Source organism: Scardinius erythrophthalmus, assembly GCF_964197995.2.
Source record: "Scardinius erythrophthalmus genome assembly, chromosome: 4".
In the NCBI taxonomy this organism is placed as follows: domain Eukaryota; kingdom Metazoa; phylum Chordata; class Actinopteri; order Cypriniformes; family Leuciscidae; genus Scardinius; species Scardinius erythrophthalmus.
The window spans coordinates 49,782,107-49,802,346 of record NC_138224.1 but is presented as its reverse complement, the minus strand read 5'-3'; the positions used below and the strand labels follow the sequence as shown (position 1 = coordinate 49,802,346).

The 20,240-nt window shown below is 36.9% G+C and overlaps 1 protein-coding gene across 1 annotated transcript in view; it reads right to left on the bottom strand.

Annotated features, from left to right (window-relative positions):
- The window catches only part of LOC308690176 (NLR family CARD domain-containing protein 3-like), a 47,024-nt gene extending 35,190 nt beyond the window's left edge, over positions 1 to 11,834 (bottom strand). Inside the window, exons 1-5 of the mRNA XM_081364504.1 lie at positions 11,754 to 11,834; positions 6,082 to 6,366; positions 5,882 to 5,974; positions 3,291 to 5,103; positions 2,874 to 3,047 (exon numbers count right to left, since the gene is read on the bottom strand). Coding sequence (XP_081220630.1) covers positions 2,874 to 3,047; positions 3,291 to 5,103; positions 5,882 to 5,974; positions 6,082 to 6,346 — 2,345 coding nt within the window. The 5' untranslated portion in view covers positions 6,347 to 6,366; positions 11,754 to 11,834. The remainder of the gene's footprint in view (positions 1 to 2,873; positions 3,048 to 3,290; positions 5,104 to 5,881; positions 5,975 to 6,081; positions 6,367 to 11,753) is intronic.
- Positions 11,835 to 20,240: the final 8,406 nt, after the last annotated feature.

Genomic DNA, 20,240 nt, shown 5'->3' with positions numbered 1-20,240 from the left:
AAAAAATTGTGCCGGTCAAAGTGACCGGCAAAGGTTTCGTTTTCCGGACATTTTGATGATATGCCGGTCAAATAGGCCTATCGCCTCTTAAATTAGTCAAGTTGAGGAAAACTGGAGGCAGGCTATGTAACTTAAAAAATGACATAATAAGGCCGTATAGAATGCAACATGTTTATTAGCCTAACTTTCAAATAGACGGAAAAAACATGAACGACCGATTGGCGTCAATCAACGTCAATTGTTTTTACTATGGTTTCACATTCATATTTTAACAAACCAATCCCCCTTCCCAACATAAAATATCTGAAGCCTATTGTTTTTACTCAAGCGAACTTCCAGTGTCTCTCCACAACTTGCAATGCGCATAAGCCGCGTAACCTTGTTCTCCAAGGCGACTTCACTGCTTCGTCTTGATCCGATTCTGCAGCGAGAACTCCCTCTCTGCAGGAACACTCGAGACCCATTTTCTACTATGGTTTTGTACGTTTCTTCATTCGGATCTATTTGCGATCCATTCTAAATAAACAACGCAGTTTATATGCTTCGTCCTTGTTTCATTATTCATTAAGATAATAATTAATAAATGCACGCATAATTATCAGTGAACTTGATAAATGTTGCAGATATGTTTTGCTATGCATGCACAAACAAATGCCTTTCAACTTATGTGTGCAAAATTCAGAATAAAATGAATGTGCAGCAATTTGTACAAATATAGAGTCTATGTCTATACGTGTTTTAGCCATTAAATAAGCTCATTTAGTTTAATATTTGTTAAAATATAAAAAAAAAATTTTTTTTCATTTTATGTTGATTATGAAAAGTGAACCGCACGAGTAAGATGTAAGGATGCGTAATATCGAGAGACATGGAGCGGGTCAGATGATTTTGACCACTTAATTAAGTTTATTGTTTTGTAGAAAGCCTTTTTTTTAAAGTGAATTTCGTTTTGTATAAATTGTATCTTAATTTTAATAATTTTTTTATCAACCAATTGCCTGGATTTTAGCAAATATAGCAGACGATAGTCCTAATCATGACGGCGCCCGCGCGGTCACTTGCATTGCTGGAGCGCATCTCATCCTAATTCAACGAAACTCAGCGTAGGCCTCACCCTCACAGACATGAAATATATCTTAAGAAAGCTTGAAATGTCTTTTTAATAATTTAAAACGAAAAGAAATAGGCTACAGTCTGATTATGTAATCCATGATGTGCATTTCTCTCTAGCGCGTTCACTATGGAGATGGCGATAGTCAACAGCTTTTTTTCTTTACAGCTGTTGTTGCTGTTAATAAACCAAAAAATAATAGGCCTATAATTTTATTAAACAATAAATGAAATGAAATTGTAATTGTATTAAAAAAGCAACTAAAAAACAAAACTCCTGTTTAAGGTTTTTTTTTTAACCTATACTAATTATGCATTAAATTCTGAGTCGCTGTCCTCGGTGCCCAGAAAAGCGCTGAAACGGAAATGAAGGGGAACCCGTTTTTATTTACTTTTTTTTCTTTTTTTTTTTTTTTGGCTTATTTTAACTGGCCCATCCAGTTTTCTGGAGGCCCACCTACAATCAAAATCCTGGCGCCGCTAGTGCTTCGCAGCGGTCTGATATCAAGAAATAACAGACCGCATTCCACATTGGAATTCAACCAAGCCATGTAATAATGTTTAATAACTTTCAAACGGTAGAGCCTGTTACTTTATAACATAGCCAAAGGTAGGTGTATTTTTGCTTTATACATTTTAGGCTCAAATTCAGATTGTGTAAAGGGGGGCGGGATAGCCAATTTTAATCTGACTATTTGACCGGAGAGATTTAATTTTGTCGGACATTTCATTTTTTTTTCGCCCAATGTCCGGCAACTACCGGACAACGGAAACCCTGGTGTGTGTGTGTGTGTGTATATATGAAGAGTTCAGATGCAAAAGCCTCTAAATGCCATCCGAAATTTTCTTCTAGAATGATCATTTTTATGAAGCTTGTATATTTAAGTTAGCTATAGGTGACACACCTGAATGAATGGCTCATTAAGTATGCAGGGGCATTGTCTCATCAGGTGTGAACTACTAAATATGCATGATTGTTTACGCCCCATCCGCATATTGCCTTTCCAAACTAAAAGTGTTTCACAAAACTTAAATCAATGTATCGTTTTATGTGAATAATTAGGCAGGATGATTTTCACATCATTTTGAAGAAGAAATCTAGGTGACGACATCCATTAGTCAAAAGTCTTATTGCCATATATTTAGCATTTGTTTTGTGGCCTTATTTCAGAAACTTTCATTTTTTGTTTTTTCAATAACCATGCATAAACATTATTCTCTCAAAAATGAAAACATGTACATACATGTGGCTCACATATCATGGTAGTCCTGTTTGTGCTAAATAGAGTGTAATTTTTTTTTTGCCATTGATTTGTTTATAAGCAACTAAAAAAGCACAAATGTCAGGGTATTAATAAATTAAATTTACGGAGCAGCTCCCAGGAAATTTTATAAGTTGTAAAACATATTTTGGTGTGACCCAGCATGAGATGCTAACTGTGTCCTGCACACAGCCACTAGATGGCGCTGCTAGCTTGTTCAGTGCTGTCAGAAGCAAATCATGCATGAAATAGAAGCATTTTACAGTTTTAGTAACTGTTGCAAATTCAATCTTCATACAGTCCATTCCCTTCCCCTCACCCCAAACAATATTTTTCTTAAATTTACGCAGTCCATGTGGGTCATACGTCTGTATAAATATGGAAAAATATTGCATTTCTGCAAATATTTTGTCTCTTGGGGTGCTAAGTAGCCGCTTACCTTGCTTACTGGTTAAATCAGCCTCTGATTAAAGCATAGTTAATCATTTTAAAACCATTCACCTCAGTATCTCCAGCTGACAGTTTGGACTCTTCAGTCCATCAGAAAGAAGCTTCACTCCAGAATCCTGCAGGTCATTGTTACTCAGGTCCAGCTCTCTCAGAAAGGAGTTTGAGGATTGTAGAGCTGATGATAAACTGTCACAGGACTGAGCTGTGAGATTACAGCTGTGTAGCCTGTGTAGAGAACAAAACAAAGAGCAGTAGTAATGCTTATTAGCATTTATAATCTGGAGCTTGAAAAAAACATTAACTGTAGTGAATTAAGCAAAGCTAAAACAATTATCTCTTCATAATTTCACACACATTACTTTTATTAATTTTTCTGAACTGTCTAGGCCAGCAAGTCACTTTATTTAAATTGAAGGCAATTACAAAAGACTAACAGTGTTTATAAATGAATGTAAAGGAGACTTTTACAGTGCTCTTCTGGTGTTTCTGATCACCGGCAGCAGTCTCATCAGTGCTTCATCAGATATTCTGTATTTCTGCAGTTCAAACTTCTCTTGATTCTCTTCTGACATCTGGAGCACAAACACCAGACCAGACCATTGAGCAGAGGACAGATTCTGTGCTGAAAGTTTTCCTGAGCCTAGAGTCTTCTGGATTTCCTCCACAAAGTCATCTTTCAGTTCACTCAGACAGTGGAAGAGATTGATGGTCCTCTCTACTGATTCCTCCTTCTCTATTTTCTTTTTGATATAGTCAACAGTTTTTTTCATGTCCCCTGTTTTCTGTTCCAGTCCTGGCAGTAGTCCCTTCAGGTCACTCTGATCAGACTCCAGTGAGAGACCCAGGAGGAACCGAAGGAAAAGGTCCAGGTATCCGTTCTCACTCTGTAAAGCTTTCTTGACTGCAGCATTATAAAGCTGAAACAGTGGCTTTTTGGACAGTTTCCATGCCAGTTTTTCTCTCCAGGATTGAAGAAATAGGTCAGCTTTCTCATCTTTGCCCATCATAAACACATAAAGAGCAGCAAGGAATTCCTGTACACTGAGATGTACGAAGCTGTAAACGTTTCTTGCTGCTACCTTTTCCTCCTGAAACATTCGAGTGCATAACCCAGAGTACAACGATCCTTCACTGACATCTAGTCCACATTTCTCAAGATCTTCTTTGTAGAAAATCAGGTTTCCCTTCTCCAGCTGTTGAAAGGCCAGTTTGCCAAGCTTCAGAATAATCTGATCAAAAGACACTGCATGGGAATTCGGTTCGGGCTCACAGTATTTTTTTTCCATCTGTTTCTTCTGAGAAATTAAGAAACGTGTGTACATCCCTGTGAGAGTTGTGGGAGTTTTGTCATTGCTCTCTCGAGCCAGTAGAGGCTGGAGAACAATAAGAGAGATCCAGCAGAAGACAGGAATATGGCACATGATGTACAGACTCCTGGATTTCTTGATGTGACTGATGAGGTTTCCAGCAACCTCAGGACTGCTGTTATTGATGAAGTATTGCTCTTTCTGCTCATCGTTAAATCCTCGCACCTCTGTCACTTGATCAATGTAGTCACGGGGGATCAGACTGGCTGCTGCTGGTCTGGATGTGATCCAGATGAGAGCAGAGGGAACCAGATGTGCCTTGATAAGGTTTATTATTATCTTACTCACTGTTGTTTTTTCATTTACATTTGTAAATATGTCGTCTTCTTTAAAGCTCAGAGGAAAGCGACATTCATCCAGCCCATCAAAGATGAACAGAACTTTACCATCACCTTCAGGAAGAGAGGGCAATTCTTCAGGACTACTAAAGAAGTATTTGTTGAGCAGTCCAATGAGACTGTACTCTTCTTTAATCAAATTCAGTCTCCGGAATGGAAGTGGAAATATGAAGACTATATCCTGATTTTCTGTTCGTTCAGCCCAGTCAAAGATTAATTTATTGACAGAGACAGTTTTTCCCACTCCTGCGATCCCCGTTGTCAGAACTTTTCTGTTTCGACAATCTGTGTCACACTGGACTTTAAACATGTCATTACACACAATTGGCTTCTCCTTGGCAGTCGATCGGTTGTGATTTGATTCGATCTGTATCACCTCATGGTCGTTCACTCTTCCTCCAGTCTCATTCCCCACCACATATAAATCAGTGTAAATATTGTTCAGGTATTCCTTATGACCCGTCTCTGAATTACCAACCAATATCCGCTCGTAGTCCCGTTTTAATTTGTTCTTCAGTCTACAGCTGGTCTCTGTGTAATCCTGAAGAGTAGCTTCTCTATCGTCTGCAGTTGAGCCTTTAAGAAAGAGAAGAAAAGTCAGCAAAGACTAAGATATTATGTTTTTCATAAATTCCTGCTTCGACTATATTCAAATGAATCACACTCTCACTGCAATAGTGTTTACATGCACATCTTACACTGATTATGCTGAAGTTGACAACATAGAAATGCCTTGATTAATACTTGAATGCAATTGGAATTGGATTTATCAGATTTTCACTATTGGACTCAGATCAACTTAAAGGAATAGTTCACTTAAAAATGAAAATTCTGTCATCCTTTACTCACCCTCAAATTGTTTCAAACCTGTATGAATGTGTTTTTTCTACTGTGGAAGTCTATGGGTTTGGGTCATCAACTGTTTGGTTACCGACATTCTTCAAAATATCTTCCTTTGTGTTCAGCAGAAGAAAGAAATTCATACAGGTTTGAAACCACTTGAGGGTGAGTAAATGTCAGAATTATCCTTTTTAAGTAAACTATTCCTTTAAGGCCATGCTGACCAAAATTATCTTATTTATTTAAGATTTTTGATCAAACCATTGACATCTAGCACACCAAACAAGACATGGTAATGTATTAGAGTTAGCTGCATATGTAGAAGTTGCTTGTAGAAGTTTTAATTAAGGGTTTAAGGCTCGTGTAAACCATTTAACCATTTGTAAAAAATGACTAGACAGTCTGTTATAATAAATGTACTTGAATAAGATCTGCTGCTGTTCTTCTTGGCCCTGTAATTGTTGCTTGCTGTTATATTTTCTCTTGTTTTCATGTACAGACAGGGATTATTTACCCCTGATCTCTTCTGAATGAGCTCCAACCGCAGCAGACGTCTTCATATTGCCTTCAGCCTGACTTGAGTGTGTGAGAGAGAGAGGATCACTCACTGGGAAACATAAGTCACACAAACACATCAGCAGAGCAAAGTTTATGTCAAACAATTACATTGGTAAACGATCAATCACATTACAGTCACAGTGTACTAAATGTTACCTTGCTTGTGATTGTTCTCCAGCTGATCAGCCAGATTGTTCTGGTTCATGTTCCTCAGGATCTTCACCGTGATCTTCACAGTTTCTTCTGGCCCAAAACATGCTACCATCTTATCCACTGTGTCTAAGATATCTGCTTTCTCCATTTCAGACTTTGATATACACTCATGATCTTTCTCTAAGTGCCACTTAAACTTCTTCCGTTCAGCTTCTACTAGTTCATTCAGTGATTTCTCAAGCAGATCTTCAACTTTAACAGACGCCATCACCCTTCACAGATTCACAGCTGCAGGATAAAAAAAAAAGATCTAATGTAGTTTCACTCTTAACATGTTGACCTAAGCGCTCAAATGTTGTATGGATTATGAAATGAAGCTGTGATCGGATCAGGACTTTCATCCAAACTCATCTGTTAAAGGGGTCCTATAATGCTCCTTTATGCATGGCATCAATCTGAAACATGCTGGCAATGAATACCCTAGCAACAAAATATTTAGCACAAGTTTCACCCTATAATTTCCAAAAGTCATTGTGAAAATCTATTTCTTTACCACTTCATATTCTCTGTTTTTAATTTTTCCCTTTTACACTTTTGCCATTTGTTGTCTCAACATTAAGGCAGTCTATGCTCTAGTACTGTTACTCTAAACGAGTTATCTGACAGGTTTATCATTTTGATACTAGAATTAGTTGATTTCTTCGATGATGCATCATACTACGGAAGTTTAGCAGTGAGTAATGTTGTTGTAGAGGAAACATAGTTTAGATTGCTGAATGGCAGGGCTGTCCATCACCAAATTACACAAACATCTCATTAAAATGTCTACAAAACTATAAAACTGATCAGAGATCAGGTAAAAACCCTAAACACTGGTTTACTGGGATCGGCCCCCAACAGCGAACCTTTGAAATTTCGAAACATTTGGAAACAGTTGCGACGTAAAAAAGCCCTTTTTTTTACCGAATTCACGTGACGAAAGTGGCCATCACTAGTGAAGACAAACATTTGATTGAACAAGATCCAAACTGGAGTATAAAGTCAGTATCTCGGTGCTCTTTGATACGGGATAGATCAACTTGCAAAAATCATATAAGGCCAAGGCACTCGAGAATTTAGAAAAAATAAAAGCCTTTTTTCATGGCTATAACATTTTTATAAGCATTCATATATCCGCACAGCAAGTGTGTGTGAGGATCACATGCCAAGGACAAGGAGAGGAGTGAGAGGAGTTAGTTTTTACCACAGAGGAATGTGAATGCAGTCTAGCATAGTTTCCACTGATGCATATGTTGACTGAAGTATTCTCTTTAAGGAATGAGGATTGTGTAGCATGAGATATACATTCAATTTTAAACATGAACACGTTTCTCTACCTTGTAAAGATAATGTAAGTTCCTTTGGTCAGCATATAAATGCCCAACCTTTGTGTATTGACGAATGAAGACCATCTCTCCAGTAAATTGTTTTTCTCTGCTATGTCTTGACATATAATAATAAATAAGAGATCTAATGGCAATATAATTGGTGTTTGCTTCCGTGATTTGGGGATTAAAGTTTAATTCCAAGTCTAGACTAGTGCCAGTGCTGCCAACTCTCAGACATTCAGTGTGAGACTCACGCTATTGACACTGTTCTCACACTTACGTTACACAACCATATTCTCACTTCTCCTTCTAAGCTTTTTCCGGTATTTTGTTGTTGTTGTTGCTCTGTGGCCTGATTTCAAAGCCTTTGGAGATCTTCCTGAAAGATGATCCTCATTATTGATATCCACTGTTACAGCAGTGTCAGCTTGACAGATGTCATTGTTCTCTTTGGCATCTTCAGTCAGGGTGGCATTGCTGTAATCAGCAGCAGATTTCATTTTGTTTTTACGGACTGCCTGCCTGTGTTTGACCTATTGCCTGTTCTTTGGATTGCCCCTTAAATAAAAGCTGCGTTTGGATCTTAACCTTCATGTCTCGGAGCAGTTTGTGACATCAATGGTTTGTGGCAAGATCCATTTCCATTTTTTGAGACATCCTTCAACTTTTTCTAAAACATTTTCCCAATACACTCAAAAGTATTATCTCCAAGATAAACACCAAGATATTTAAATCCACCCTTGTTCCAAATTAACCCGGCAGGTAAAACAAGTTTTCTACTTAACTCATCACTGATTGTTACAGCTTCACTTTTCCCCCAGTTAATTTTAGCAGAGGACAATACACCAAAAACATTAATATTTTCTACAAGGGTGTCAATATCTTCTTGTTTTTTGACAATGACAACAACATTATCGGCATAAGCAGAACATTTTAAAACTGTTTAACATCCAGGAGGGTTTACACTGAAAAGAGAAATCTTAATTTGCGCAGAAGAGGCTCTATGGCCAAAGAGTACAGCATACCAGATAATGAACATCCTTGTCTGACCCCCCTATGAACTTTAAAAGGAGCACTTAAACCACCGTTGATCTTTAAAATACTCTCAATGTCACTATACAAGACTCAGATCATGTTTATAAGGCCAGAGCTGAACCCAAACGCATCTAACGTTTGCCACAAATACTGGTGTTCGACTCTGTCAAAGGCCTTTTCTTAATCAATTGAAATCGGGCAAATTTCAAAACCCAATGAATTGGAGAGGTCCAAAACATCACAAATTAAAATGATAATGATATCAACCTATTGGGTATACAATAAGTCTGGTCAACATTAATAAAATGCTCCATAACGTTTTTCAGTCTCATTGCCAACACCTTAGACAAAAGTTTGTAGTCAGAGCAGAGCAGAGCCACCGGCCGCCAGTTCTTGATCTCTTGTAAATCCCCTTTCTTGGGGAGAAGAGTGAGGATTGCTCTCCTGCAGCTCAATGGTGAGTGTCCTTTACTTAAACTGTCTCTGAGAACAAGCAACAAATCTTAGCCAATCACAGGCCAGAAAACTTTATAAAAGTCCACAGGAAGGCCATCAATGCCTGGAGCTTTACCGCTTTCTAGACTCTGCAGCGCAGAATGTAGTTCATCAGCAGAGATCGGTGCATCCAACTCTGCATTATCCTCCTCAGAAACCCTCATAGAAGGACTGTGCCTTTAACAAATGACATTTAATTTCTTAACTTTAAACAAACTGATAAGGGAAACTCTCTTTGCATCCTCTCTGGCACCATTGATGTTTAAAGAACCCAGCTTTATGTCACACATAGCAAATGTTAATTTGCATTTTAACAAAACAGAGAGGATAACACAAACAAAGAAAAAGAAAAACAAAAGACACTTAACCATCATTAGCTATTTATTATTTAGACAAAAAATGTCTTGGTCTGTGAAGGTCAGTTGGCCGGGGTGTTCTGTATTTTCATGAATAGTTTAACTGAATCAAGGAACAACTTTAGATCTGGGAAAAACTCATCAACTTTAACTGATCTCAAGCCTTTGGTTCTTTGTAAAAAGGACTGAATTTTGGTGAAAGAGTAAGCACTCTCCACATCCATCTGTGTGTCTCCACTAACATCACTTTCAGACTCTTCGTGTTCATCAACCCCTCATCTGACTGAGAAGAACAGCTCATGGGACTCGTCTTTGACACTTTTGTAACTTGTTCAGTGTTTGATTTATTTTTTATTTTATTTATTTTTTTAAATTTGGAAATGTCAGCATCCAAGAAAACCTCTTCCTCATTAAACAACACTGACTCAGCAACTCTAGTTGCGGTTTGACCAGTTCTCTGTGGTTCGCCAAGTAAAAGAGGCTCCGCTTTCGGCCCGAACGGGCGGCGGGTCCGCTGCATAAACAGCCCGTGTCTCACCTGCTCTCTCTGGGCACGGGGGAATCACATGCCCTACAGTCCCACACCCAAAGCATTTCATCATCTCTGATGTTACACGCACAGTGTAGTCAAAGTCATCAACCTTAAACTTAAACACCAAATTCAATTCTTCATCGCTCTTTTTGAGAATCATGTGTACATGTCTCCTAAAAGACACAACGTGTTTAAGATGAGGAGATTTACAGCTGATAGAAATCATCTTTATCGGATACACTAGTTTTCTGTGTCTATGATAATGTGCAAATGAAGGAACACAGACACATTTCCATAATGACCAACATAACCTACCAAGAGCAGCGGAAATGAAAAATAACGATGTTTTGGAAAGCGATGTTTTTCAGATAAAGTCTTCCTCTGGCATTCCACATAAAGGAAGACGAGCTCAAAAGAATTGGCTCAAAAGATTCGGTCATGAAGTCGTCTCGGAGATCTCGATTTATTTAAAGCCTTGTCAGAAATTAGCTTAGCACCAGCGCAGCCCCGCCTTGGGATTTCCTAATGATTTTCCTGTTGTTTTTTTGTTTGTTTGTTTTTTACTCTGTAACTTTATTTTAATAATAATAATAATAATAATCATTAAAAACCTAAAGAAAAGAGTCACACTTACGGGTTGAATGTCAATATAAGCTTTGAATGACTGTTTTTGCTATTTTTTGTAAGGCGGCAGTGGAAGTAAAATGGGTAACAGCTTAGGTGCAAAATTTCCCTTTTGCATCTGTGGGAAAATAATTTGACATTTATCAACACTAAAAACAGTAGCTGAGCTGTCATCTAATAATAGCTAGTATAGTAATATAGTAATAATATGGGGCCAGATTTATAAACAGGTCAAATTAGCGTAAGACCACGATATCACATAAAAACGCGGACTGAAGTGTAAAGTTCTGCTGTCGATCTAATGATAATGTGCAAATGAAGGAACACCGACACATTTCCATAATGACCAATACATCCTAACAAGAGCAGCGGAAATGAAAAATAACGATGCTTGGAAAGTGATATTTTCAGATAAAGTTCTTCCTCTGGCGTTTCACATAAAGGAAGACGAGTGGAGTAAAAGAATCGGCTCAAAAGATTCGGTCATGTAGTCGTCTCGGAGATCTCGTTTTATATATATTTGTATCCTCATCAGAAATTAGCACTAGCGCAGCCCCACCTTAGCATTTCCTAATGATTTTCCTGTTTGTTTTTTTTACTCTGTCACTTTCATTTAAAAAATAATAATAATACTCATTAAAAACCTAAAGAAAAAGTGCAGCCTCTTAATAAACAACTGGCTCAGTTAGGCTGACCTGTGCACACGACGGGTATCAGAATCGGCGCAAAACATCATCATCTTTCCAAACACTCAATGCCAACGCGGCACAAACACTGTGTGATGCGTGTGAACACTGTGTGACTTTTAAACTTCAAACTGCTTTAAACTTCTTCAAACTTTCTGGTCCAAACTTTCTCAAGCCAACTTAAAGTTTGTCTTGACAAACTTTTTAATCTAGTTTATTATTATTATTATTATTGAGCATTTTCACATAGGTGAAATAAAAACATAAAATAATTTATAATTTTATTTACTCTGGCTTCTTCCAGTAAATATCACAATCCAGACACTTTAATTGGAGAGTATAGATTTTCTGTAGCCATCAAAACTACATCTGTTTGTCATAATCGATCTTCTCACTAAAGCTGATCGTCTGTGAACCAACGCCAGGCCGACAGAAGAGTGGAAGTGTTGAACATTAATGTTTACTTTCCACCTCTGTATATTTCAGATTGTAAAGAGTCTGTAAATTAATGTAAACTAAAAGCAGAATCCCTAGAGCTCGATATCATTATAATCCTGAAGATTAATTCCTGAAGACTTACCGTGATGTGATATTTGTGCCAGTGTAAAATATGTGTTGGCTCTCTGTCACCCTGTTTGAGTTTGCATTCTGTGATCTGTCTACACTTTCTCTTCCTCTCTGTGGTTTTCCTGCCTGCAACTTTGACGCAAGCAGAAAACAGGCTAACTCATGTATTGACATGTATCCTCTGTCCAACTGTATTAAACTGAGAAACAACTGAGCAGAAATCTGGTCTCTGTGTCTCTTATTTGGTTCTCCAAGTGCACTGTCAGGCTTCACGAGATATGGAGGGCATTGCAGAAGACTGTAGATAATCAAGAAGTTATTATTGGTTATTATTATTATTACTGTGTGTGTGCGTGTAAAGTAAGTGATTATTGCTGTATTTCCTGCCTTGTGTTGGCAGAGCGTCTGCTTATTCTTATGTTATGAAAAGTAGCAAATTAGCACATATAGCTTGAATAATATCTGTGTGAGTCCATGTAGTCTAGAGTGTTTCTACATTATGTTGATGTGAGATGCTTGTGTATATCTCATACATCACATTATCGTGGATATAAGTGATATTTAGAGATGATTATTAACATGCGATTATCATTCACGTGCTAATAGCGCCCTCTTGTGGAGATGCACAGAATAATCACTCAACTTTTTTATTAATGTCATTATATATATACAGGGATGCACATAAGTGGTGCGCAGGTGCGCATGCGCTACCCAATTAAACAATGCGTACCAGATGAATCGCCGCAACCCTCATTTGCGTACCTAAGATTTGGGGATAGATAGGTGCGCAATCTGTGGTGTTGGATAGGCCTCAGAACTAGAGATGCGCGGATGGGCGATGATGAGACACCCCTCGCTGCAGACTGTAGCTCGGTTACGTCACGTATTCACGTCACGTATATACCTCACGTATGTGTTACCACGCATGCGCAAAGTCTGTTTATAATACACACGTGCGCACGCGCAGTTTTTTTTTTTCAATTTTTTTTCCGGCGATGGATGCGATGGCAGTAAGTCAATAACATAGCCAATAAGCAATTATGCTTTTAGACATTGAAGTAAGTTGTACTTTTTGCTCTTTGCACTTGGAAACAGAATCCACATTTTCTGGCATACACGGGTTTCTTGTATACAAACAATACCGGATGCGCGCGCATCCAGGAGGCAGAAAACCGCTAGCTGTTATGCCGAGTTCTGTAAAAGAACATTGTAATTAACGTAGATTTCGCATTGTTTGTAATTTCTTGTTGACTCAATAATAAACTGCAATTTCAGAGTTTGATCTGTTTGTTTGTGTTTCATATTAATATAACATTATGTAAAACGTCCAACTGTTTACGAATCAAAATCCGGACATACTGTGATGTATGTATGAATTAAGTTAGTAATGTAATTAGGGTGACCACCATCAAACAAACCAAATGTGGGATGATTATAAGTTTGTGTGGGACAATGTGGGACATGTTACCAACACCAAAACATAACCTGAAACTGTTATATAATGTTTATCTAGTTTAATAAAAACATTTGTATTCTGCCTTTCAGCTGATAAAAATTCTTTGTTCTTTAGTTACTTTCCTTCCAGAAAACACCATTACATCACTATGTAACATAACATGTCTTTATTTTACATGTCATTTAAATTCAACATCACTAAGTCCAAAGGCAGCAGGCATCATGAGCATATATATATATATATATATATATATATATATATATATATATATATATATATATATATATATATATATATATACCAGTATATAATTTATTATTATTATAATTATTATTTTTAAACAGTTCTGATCAACTCCAACTAAAACCAAACAAAATAAACAATGAACAAATAAAATATAAAACATGAAATTAGATCATTGACAGTCTTATATATTAAGAATATATTACATTTTTTAGAAAGGATGTGAATTAAAACAACCACAGCAGGCAACAAGTTGATAAATTCTGTTAAATTTAAATTTACCAAATTATCTATTTGTTTTCTGACAGGAAACACATGGAACGAATACACCGCTCCACATTTTGATTGACAGCCGTCACAACCTAGGCTACTAGTGACCGTGTGTACTCCTTTCCTTTCAACCATTGGATAGGATTTAAAAAACGGGTGTTGTATTTGTACTTCTGACGAAGCGCCGTTAAATATAGGTGAAAAACTACGCCACAAAAAGAATAAACAAAACTTACTCTCAGCAATGGTGAGATCTTGCCGGATCCCTACGCAATACATGACGATCTTTGGATTGTGGATGACAAGAAGTGGCCAGCAATTGTATGGCCTGATATATAATTATCTTATTCAAGCAAGTGTGTATACAAGAGAAATGATTAGAGCGTACAAATCCCTTGATGCATACAACTACCTGCTATGTGGTTATGTGCAGCTCGTCAAATTATGAATAGAAATAATATAACATACAACTTCCTCCTTCTGTCCCACTCTTCCATTTGCCTAGATTTGGAATTACTTGCAACATGTATAATTTAAATGAGCAGATAAAACACAACAGATAGGCCTGCATGTAAATAAATTACACAACAACTCCTTGGTATTTTGACTTAGCGACAACACCACCATGCTACTAGCCTCTTTACTCCAGTACGAAGACCGCGGGTCTTTCTGCCCCCTGGATGCGTGCGCAAGCAGTGATGACGTCGCTGAGAAATCCATGTATTGTAGTCATGTGAAAAAATGGTATGAGGTGTTTATGTTTATTAAGGAAAATGTATTCTTTAATTTTGTTTTGCATTTTGAAAATGTCATTTTTGGATATTTAAAGTATGATAACAGTGTGATTAAGGAGGCTTTGGTATATACATGCATTTTACATATATATATATTTTATATTTGTGTTTTCTTTGCTACCCTGGCTCTAAAATGTATGTAAAATGTTTTGTTGTTTAAAGCTATTCAATAAATAAAAATAAAAGCTGTTTTAAAGGAGTCATAATGTAGAAATTTCACTTTTCCACGAGAATCAATGTATGTTATGATTGCATAATGATTGTACACTGGCCGGGAAGCCGATATTTAAAAGTGAAGCGTTTGTTTACCTCAGGGTTTGTAAAATAGGCCACGTGCACGCGCACGAAAAAACGAGATTTTGATTTCTTCCCCCTCTTGACGTCAAGACGGGGGAGGATATACCAAATATGGACACCGCAAACCTATGCCGCGGGAAGCCCGCCCCTCTCCCCCTCTCCCCCTCAGATTCAGTAGTTTAGTCGACTCGAGAAAGATTGAGAAACCGAGTGTAGCCTACACCTGAGATGCTCTGTGGGTGACTGCCACAAACAACATGCAAATGTGTTTTATCTACCAAAAACGGACGAAACTATCAGGGAACAGTGGAGGAAATTCATTTTTAATGATGCTGTCCCAACAACTCTTTCAAGTGGCGTATCGTTAGGTGTGTGTGCTAAACATTTTACACCGGAATCATTTACAAATTTGGGGCAAAATCAGGCGAACTTGGCCTCGAAGCTCCGTTTGGGAAAAGGTGCCATCCCAACCATCAGGGACTTGCCAGAAATTGAAAAGGTAAGACTGTGTTTGTATTGCTCTACTGTGGTTAACAAATAGCAGCTAACTGCTAATGCGGCTATTGTATGTAACGTTACCTTCGAGGTAAACACGGGGAATGGACTCTACGAATGCTAGCCACATCTTTCCACTTTGTTTTACACTAGCAGCTACAGTAGTGACGGTACAGGAGTCCATGCTCAGTGGCTAAAACGGTTTAAATGCAAGTATAACATCACGTTGCATGTCTAAAGAAGAAAAATATTGAATGTCTAAATAACCACAACGTGAAACAAGGCAAAAACACCACATGATAGTAAAAATCTCAAAACCACTGTAAGCTGATAAAAAAAAAAAAAAAAAACTACATCTCCGTTAATGTAATCTACATTAAATAAAAGGTAAATTTATGTGGGAGAAAATAGCAACACACGTTTTTGCTCGTTACTGATGTTAATGTATGTCTCAGTCAAAATGATTGTCTTTACCATTCAGAGACATCTTGATGTAGAACGTCCTTCCATCAACTCAACATCTTCCCTTTCCAGCTCTGGTTCAGAGTCCGGCTCAAACATGTATGGTTGAATCCCATAGGTCGCGGCCGGGTCGGGTTCATTGACACTTTGCGCCATGATGTCAGTTTGTAATGATGCTGAAGTTACCTGCGGTGTCAACCCCCCTCCTTCCTGCAACCAATCAACGCGCCCCTCATTTGCATTATTATAATGACCGTCCACGACAGCCAAAACATCGCATCAGATCTCGCGAGACAATAATGCCTTTAGAAATAAGGGTCTGAGGGGCTCTGTGTTGATTTTTTTTCCACTTTTCTTTTTTAGAAGTGCCTGAAAGACTATAATAGAGCATTGGGTACCAAAGTTAAAACAACATTATGACTCCTTTAACAATTGTGCTTTTGTTTTAATTGCCTTTAATTGTAAGAGATGCCATAGAGCGCGTCATAAATGTTTTATATTTAAAAATGTTTTATGATAGGCCTATATGTTAGCATTCAAAATGACAGTGTTTCAGCAAATCTTAAAATATGTAAAAGTCTTAATTCACCTTTAAACAAATTAAGGCTTGAATCTATCTATCTATCTATCTATCTATCTATCTATCTATCTATCTATCTGACTGACTGTCTGACATGTCTATCTGTCTGTGCCTGGTAGACTGTATTGCCTTCAAAACTTTCAGCTTGAAAACTACTTTGAACTTCAAGCTTCAAGCTTTTAAAACTATTTCAAACTTTCAGACTAGGCTTTCTCAAGCCAACCTAAAGTTTGCCTTTCTTGACAAAATTTTTATTTTAAACTAGTTTATGTTGTTCATAACATAACGTAAGTCTCTTAGGTACTTTACAGACAAAGCCAATAACACTCAAACATATTTTGTCTAACATCTTCCTATAATATGTATAAAATAATTAAAAAATAAATTTCTTGTATGACTCTGTACTATGTTAATGCCTTTCTTCAAAATGATTCAATATTGTTTGTTCTGTATTTTATACAAATTAGGGGTTGTGATCTGGAGTGCATTTTCCAGACAATAATATTGGCAAGATAGGCAAGAGTTCCGGGTGCCCTGCTCGCCGACTCTGTGCTTGCACTGCACTGAAGTATACAAGGACTGCCCACCTGGGTATGTAGGTGATGGCAGAAGGAGTCCTGCGTGGATTTTATTCCGATAAGGAGGTTGAGGGCTGTTGCTCAGTTGATTGTTTTTTCAATGATGGAGGGGAATTTCAAGCTGAGTAGAGTTGAAGTGTGTGTCTGTCTGTTGATGTACAGATATGTGATTATCTGTATGTGTACATATTTAATTTCTTTTATACAATTATCATCTTTGTTTTGAAATAAAATTTATCAGTGTTATTAGTTTGGTTTTTTGAGGTGGCATGCATAAAATGTGATACAGAGATTAACAATGTACTGTATGTAGTTGGTTTAACTTCATTCAAACTACTTTATTGGAGGAAATGTTTTATAATAGTCTATATAATGCACAAAAATAAACAATTATTAACTATTACAGAGGAATGATTAAAATAAGAAATTTATAAGGTGCCATTAATGTTTACAGTAATTTTGTAATTTACACAGTGAAGTGCAACAGAATGTGAAAAATACTATACAGATATTACACAATACTCTGAAATTCCTTATAAGTTTACCTTAGATCAGGCATAGTTAAAACCATGTACTCCTTTTTGCTGCTTTCATTATTACTTTTTTACTATTACTTTTTTTTAATACATTAACATTTAAAAAAAAATATTATGTCAAATGTTTTTTTGTTGTTGTTTTTATATTGAAAACATTATATAAACAGTCACAATGTAAAACAAATAAACAAAAAGAATAACTAATCAGAAAAAAATTACATATCAAAGGAAAAGATTAAAAGATTTACATATTTCAATTGTTTTTAAAGCCTTCTTGTAACATGAGTCAGAGATTGTCCCAAAGTAATGTTGTACTTCAGTAATCAAAACATAGAAATGTATGTATATAAAATTTTGTTAACAAAAAAAGAAGAATATTAAGAATATTTTGTTTTTGTGTAATTGCTAATTTTTCCAAACAAAACATTTTCCTAAAGTAGAGAAAAATCCTTATCAATATTATCAATAACAAAACAGGAAAAGTCTTTCCACAACAATTTAGAATAATGGCAAAGCCAAAACAAATGGACTATAGTCTCTGGGTGCTGTCCACAAAAATAACGGTTTGCATTAACATTTATTCTTTAAGAAAGTATTAACGGGATATACGCGCATATTATGTCAAATTTGCGCATACGTTTTAAAGACGCGTATGCGCTGTCACCGCGATATGGCGCATGCGTGGTAACACATACGTGTGACGTACATACGTGACGTCGATACGTGACGTCACCGCGCTACAGTCCGCAGCGAGGAGTACTTGATTTCATCCGCAACCGCATCGCAAAACTCATCATCCGTCCGCCATCCATCCGCACCAACGTTTTTGACCAATTTTCAAAACCGCACCCGCCCGCCATCCGCTGATTGGGCAATGCAAGGCGCTGCTGATGACAGCCGCGAGACTAGAAAACTCTCTTACCTCAGAATATCAGCAGTGAACTCCGTCTCCGATCGGCGCACATGGACAAAAATAAATAAATTATTTAAATAAATAAATAGCCTAAATTAAACGAACTTCGGCAAACCTGACCGTACAATATTTTCATTGTAGCCTAACAGAAAACGCATTTTGGCACATCATTTAGGATTTTTCATTGGTGCGCCATCAGCTAGCCTATGCCAACAAATGACAGATGAAATTTAATATTAATAATTGATCCATGTCGGTATACACAGCCTAATATTTTACACTTAGGCTATAATTAAAAAATAGCCTAAACAATCAAGACAGCCTATTTACTTTTTTATTTATTAAAACCACGAAATCGGTTAATGAAACATGGATTAAAATTAAGATACAATTAATACAAAACGAAATTCGCTTTAAAGAAAGGCTTTGTGCTTTCTGTTTGAGGTCTAAGTTTGAAATTCTTTTAGTGCCGCGGCGCTTTCAGAGTGGTCGCGTCCGTAATGGAGAACTGTCACTCACGTAAGATTTCGAGATTTCCTCATAAATGACAAAATACTTAAAAAAAAAAAAAAAAAAAAAAAAAGACAAACCATCAATAAAAAAAAAAAAAAAAAGAATATATATATATATATAAAGGATGGATTTATAGCGTTTTGGGGGAAAAAATGGATGGATGACCTTCTATTGCCTTTGTTTTTAATTATCCTTTTTTGAGTTTTTTCACGTAAAGTTACCTCCTTCGCCGGCGTTGCCATAATAACAAGCAGTCTGCATAGACTCGACTAGGCCATATTAGCCTATTGCCTGATAACAATTTGACTATTTTAAAGTGTGCTCGATTTTTTTTATTTTTTTTATTTTATTTGGATGTAGGTATAGTCAGATAACAATATTTAACAATATATTAGGCTATGCATCCCTCTAATTTGTTCCTCCCGTGAGGTGGGTTAAGGAAAAAATGCATTTGAAAATGTGAGGACCAAGCAACAATCCCAGGTTCTCCCCTGAGAACAAGACCAAAAATGTTATGTGCACCCCTGTATATATATATATATATATATATATATAGACTGAATACTCTTTAATTATTTAAATGGATTCTGTTGTATAATTTGTTACAGAAGCACACATGTATGTGCAAGTTCTTCAGTAAATAAGTAATATACTATATTACTGCTACAATTACTGTAGTATTATATATATATATATATATGTGACCTTTGATTTTTATTCGACCCGGTTTGTTCCACCCTTCAGTAGCACACACACTCGAAATGTGGATGACAGCCGACTTTATTTTCCTGCACACTGTAGGAAACTTTTTCTTCTTCAAAGAAAGACCAGGAGACTTTGGGATCGTGTTCAAAACAGAAGTTCTTCTTTATTGAGCGTGGCTGCGGTTCGTCCAACAAAATCTAAAGTACATAACTGTGCATGGTGTCTTATAGGCATTTTTGGAGGAGGGACTTTTGAAGGTGGAGACAAATTCAAACAAAGCATGTAACAGGTTTAGGTAACACCCTGACTGAGAGTCTGGCCAGTCCTAATTCAATCAGCATAAGGCTCCAAGAGCCATTTGGGTCCGAAAGCCATTTGCAGAACAAAAGGTGAGATTCTCAGTGAATCATTCGTGTGCTAATCCCATCAGTCTGAGTGAAACTAGGGCTCCAAGAGCCATTAAAGACAATAAGGAGAGAACAGGAATTGCAACTTTGCTGAGATCTTAACCTTAAAAGCTAAATACAATATTCTCTACCATGATGTTATGTACGGAAGCATATTTTAAATAGATTCTTAAAATGTGTTATTCTTCAACACAGAGCAGTGAAAGAGAGAAGGTGGTAAATCGTAAAGTTGTATAAAGCTCCACCCACAG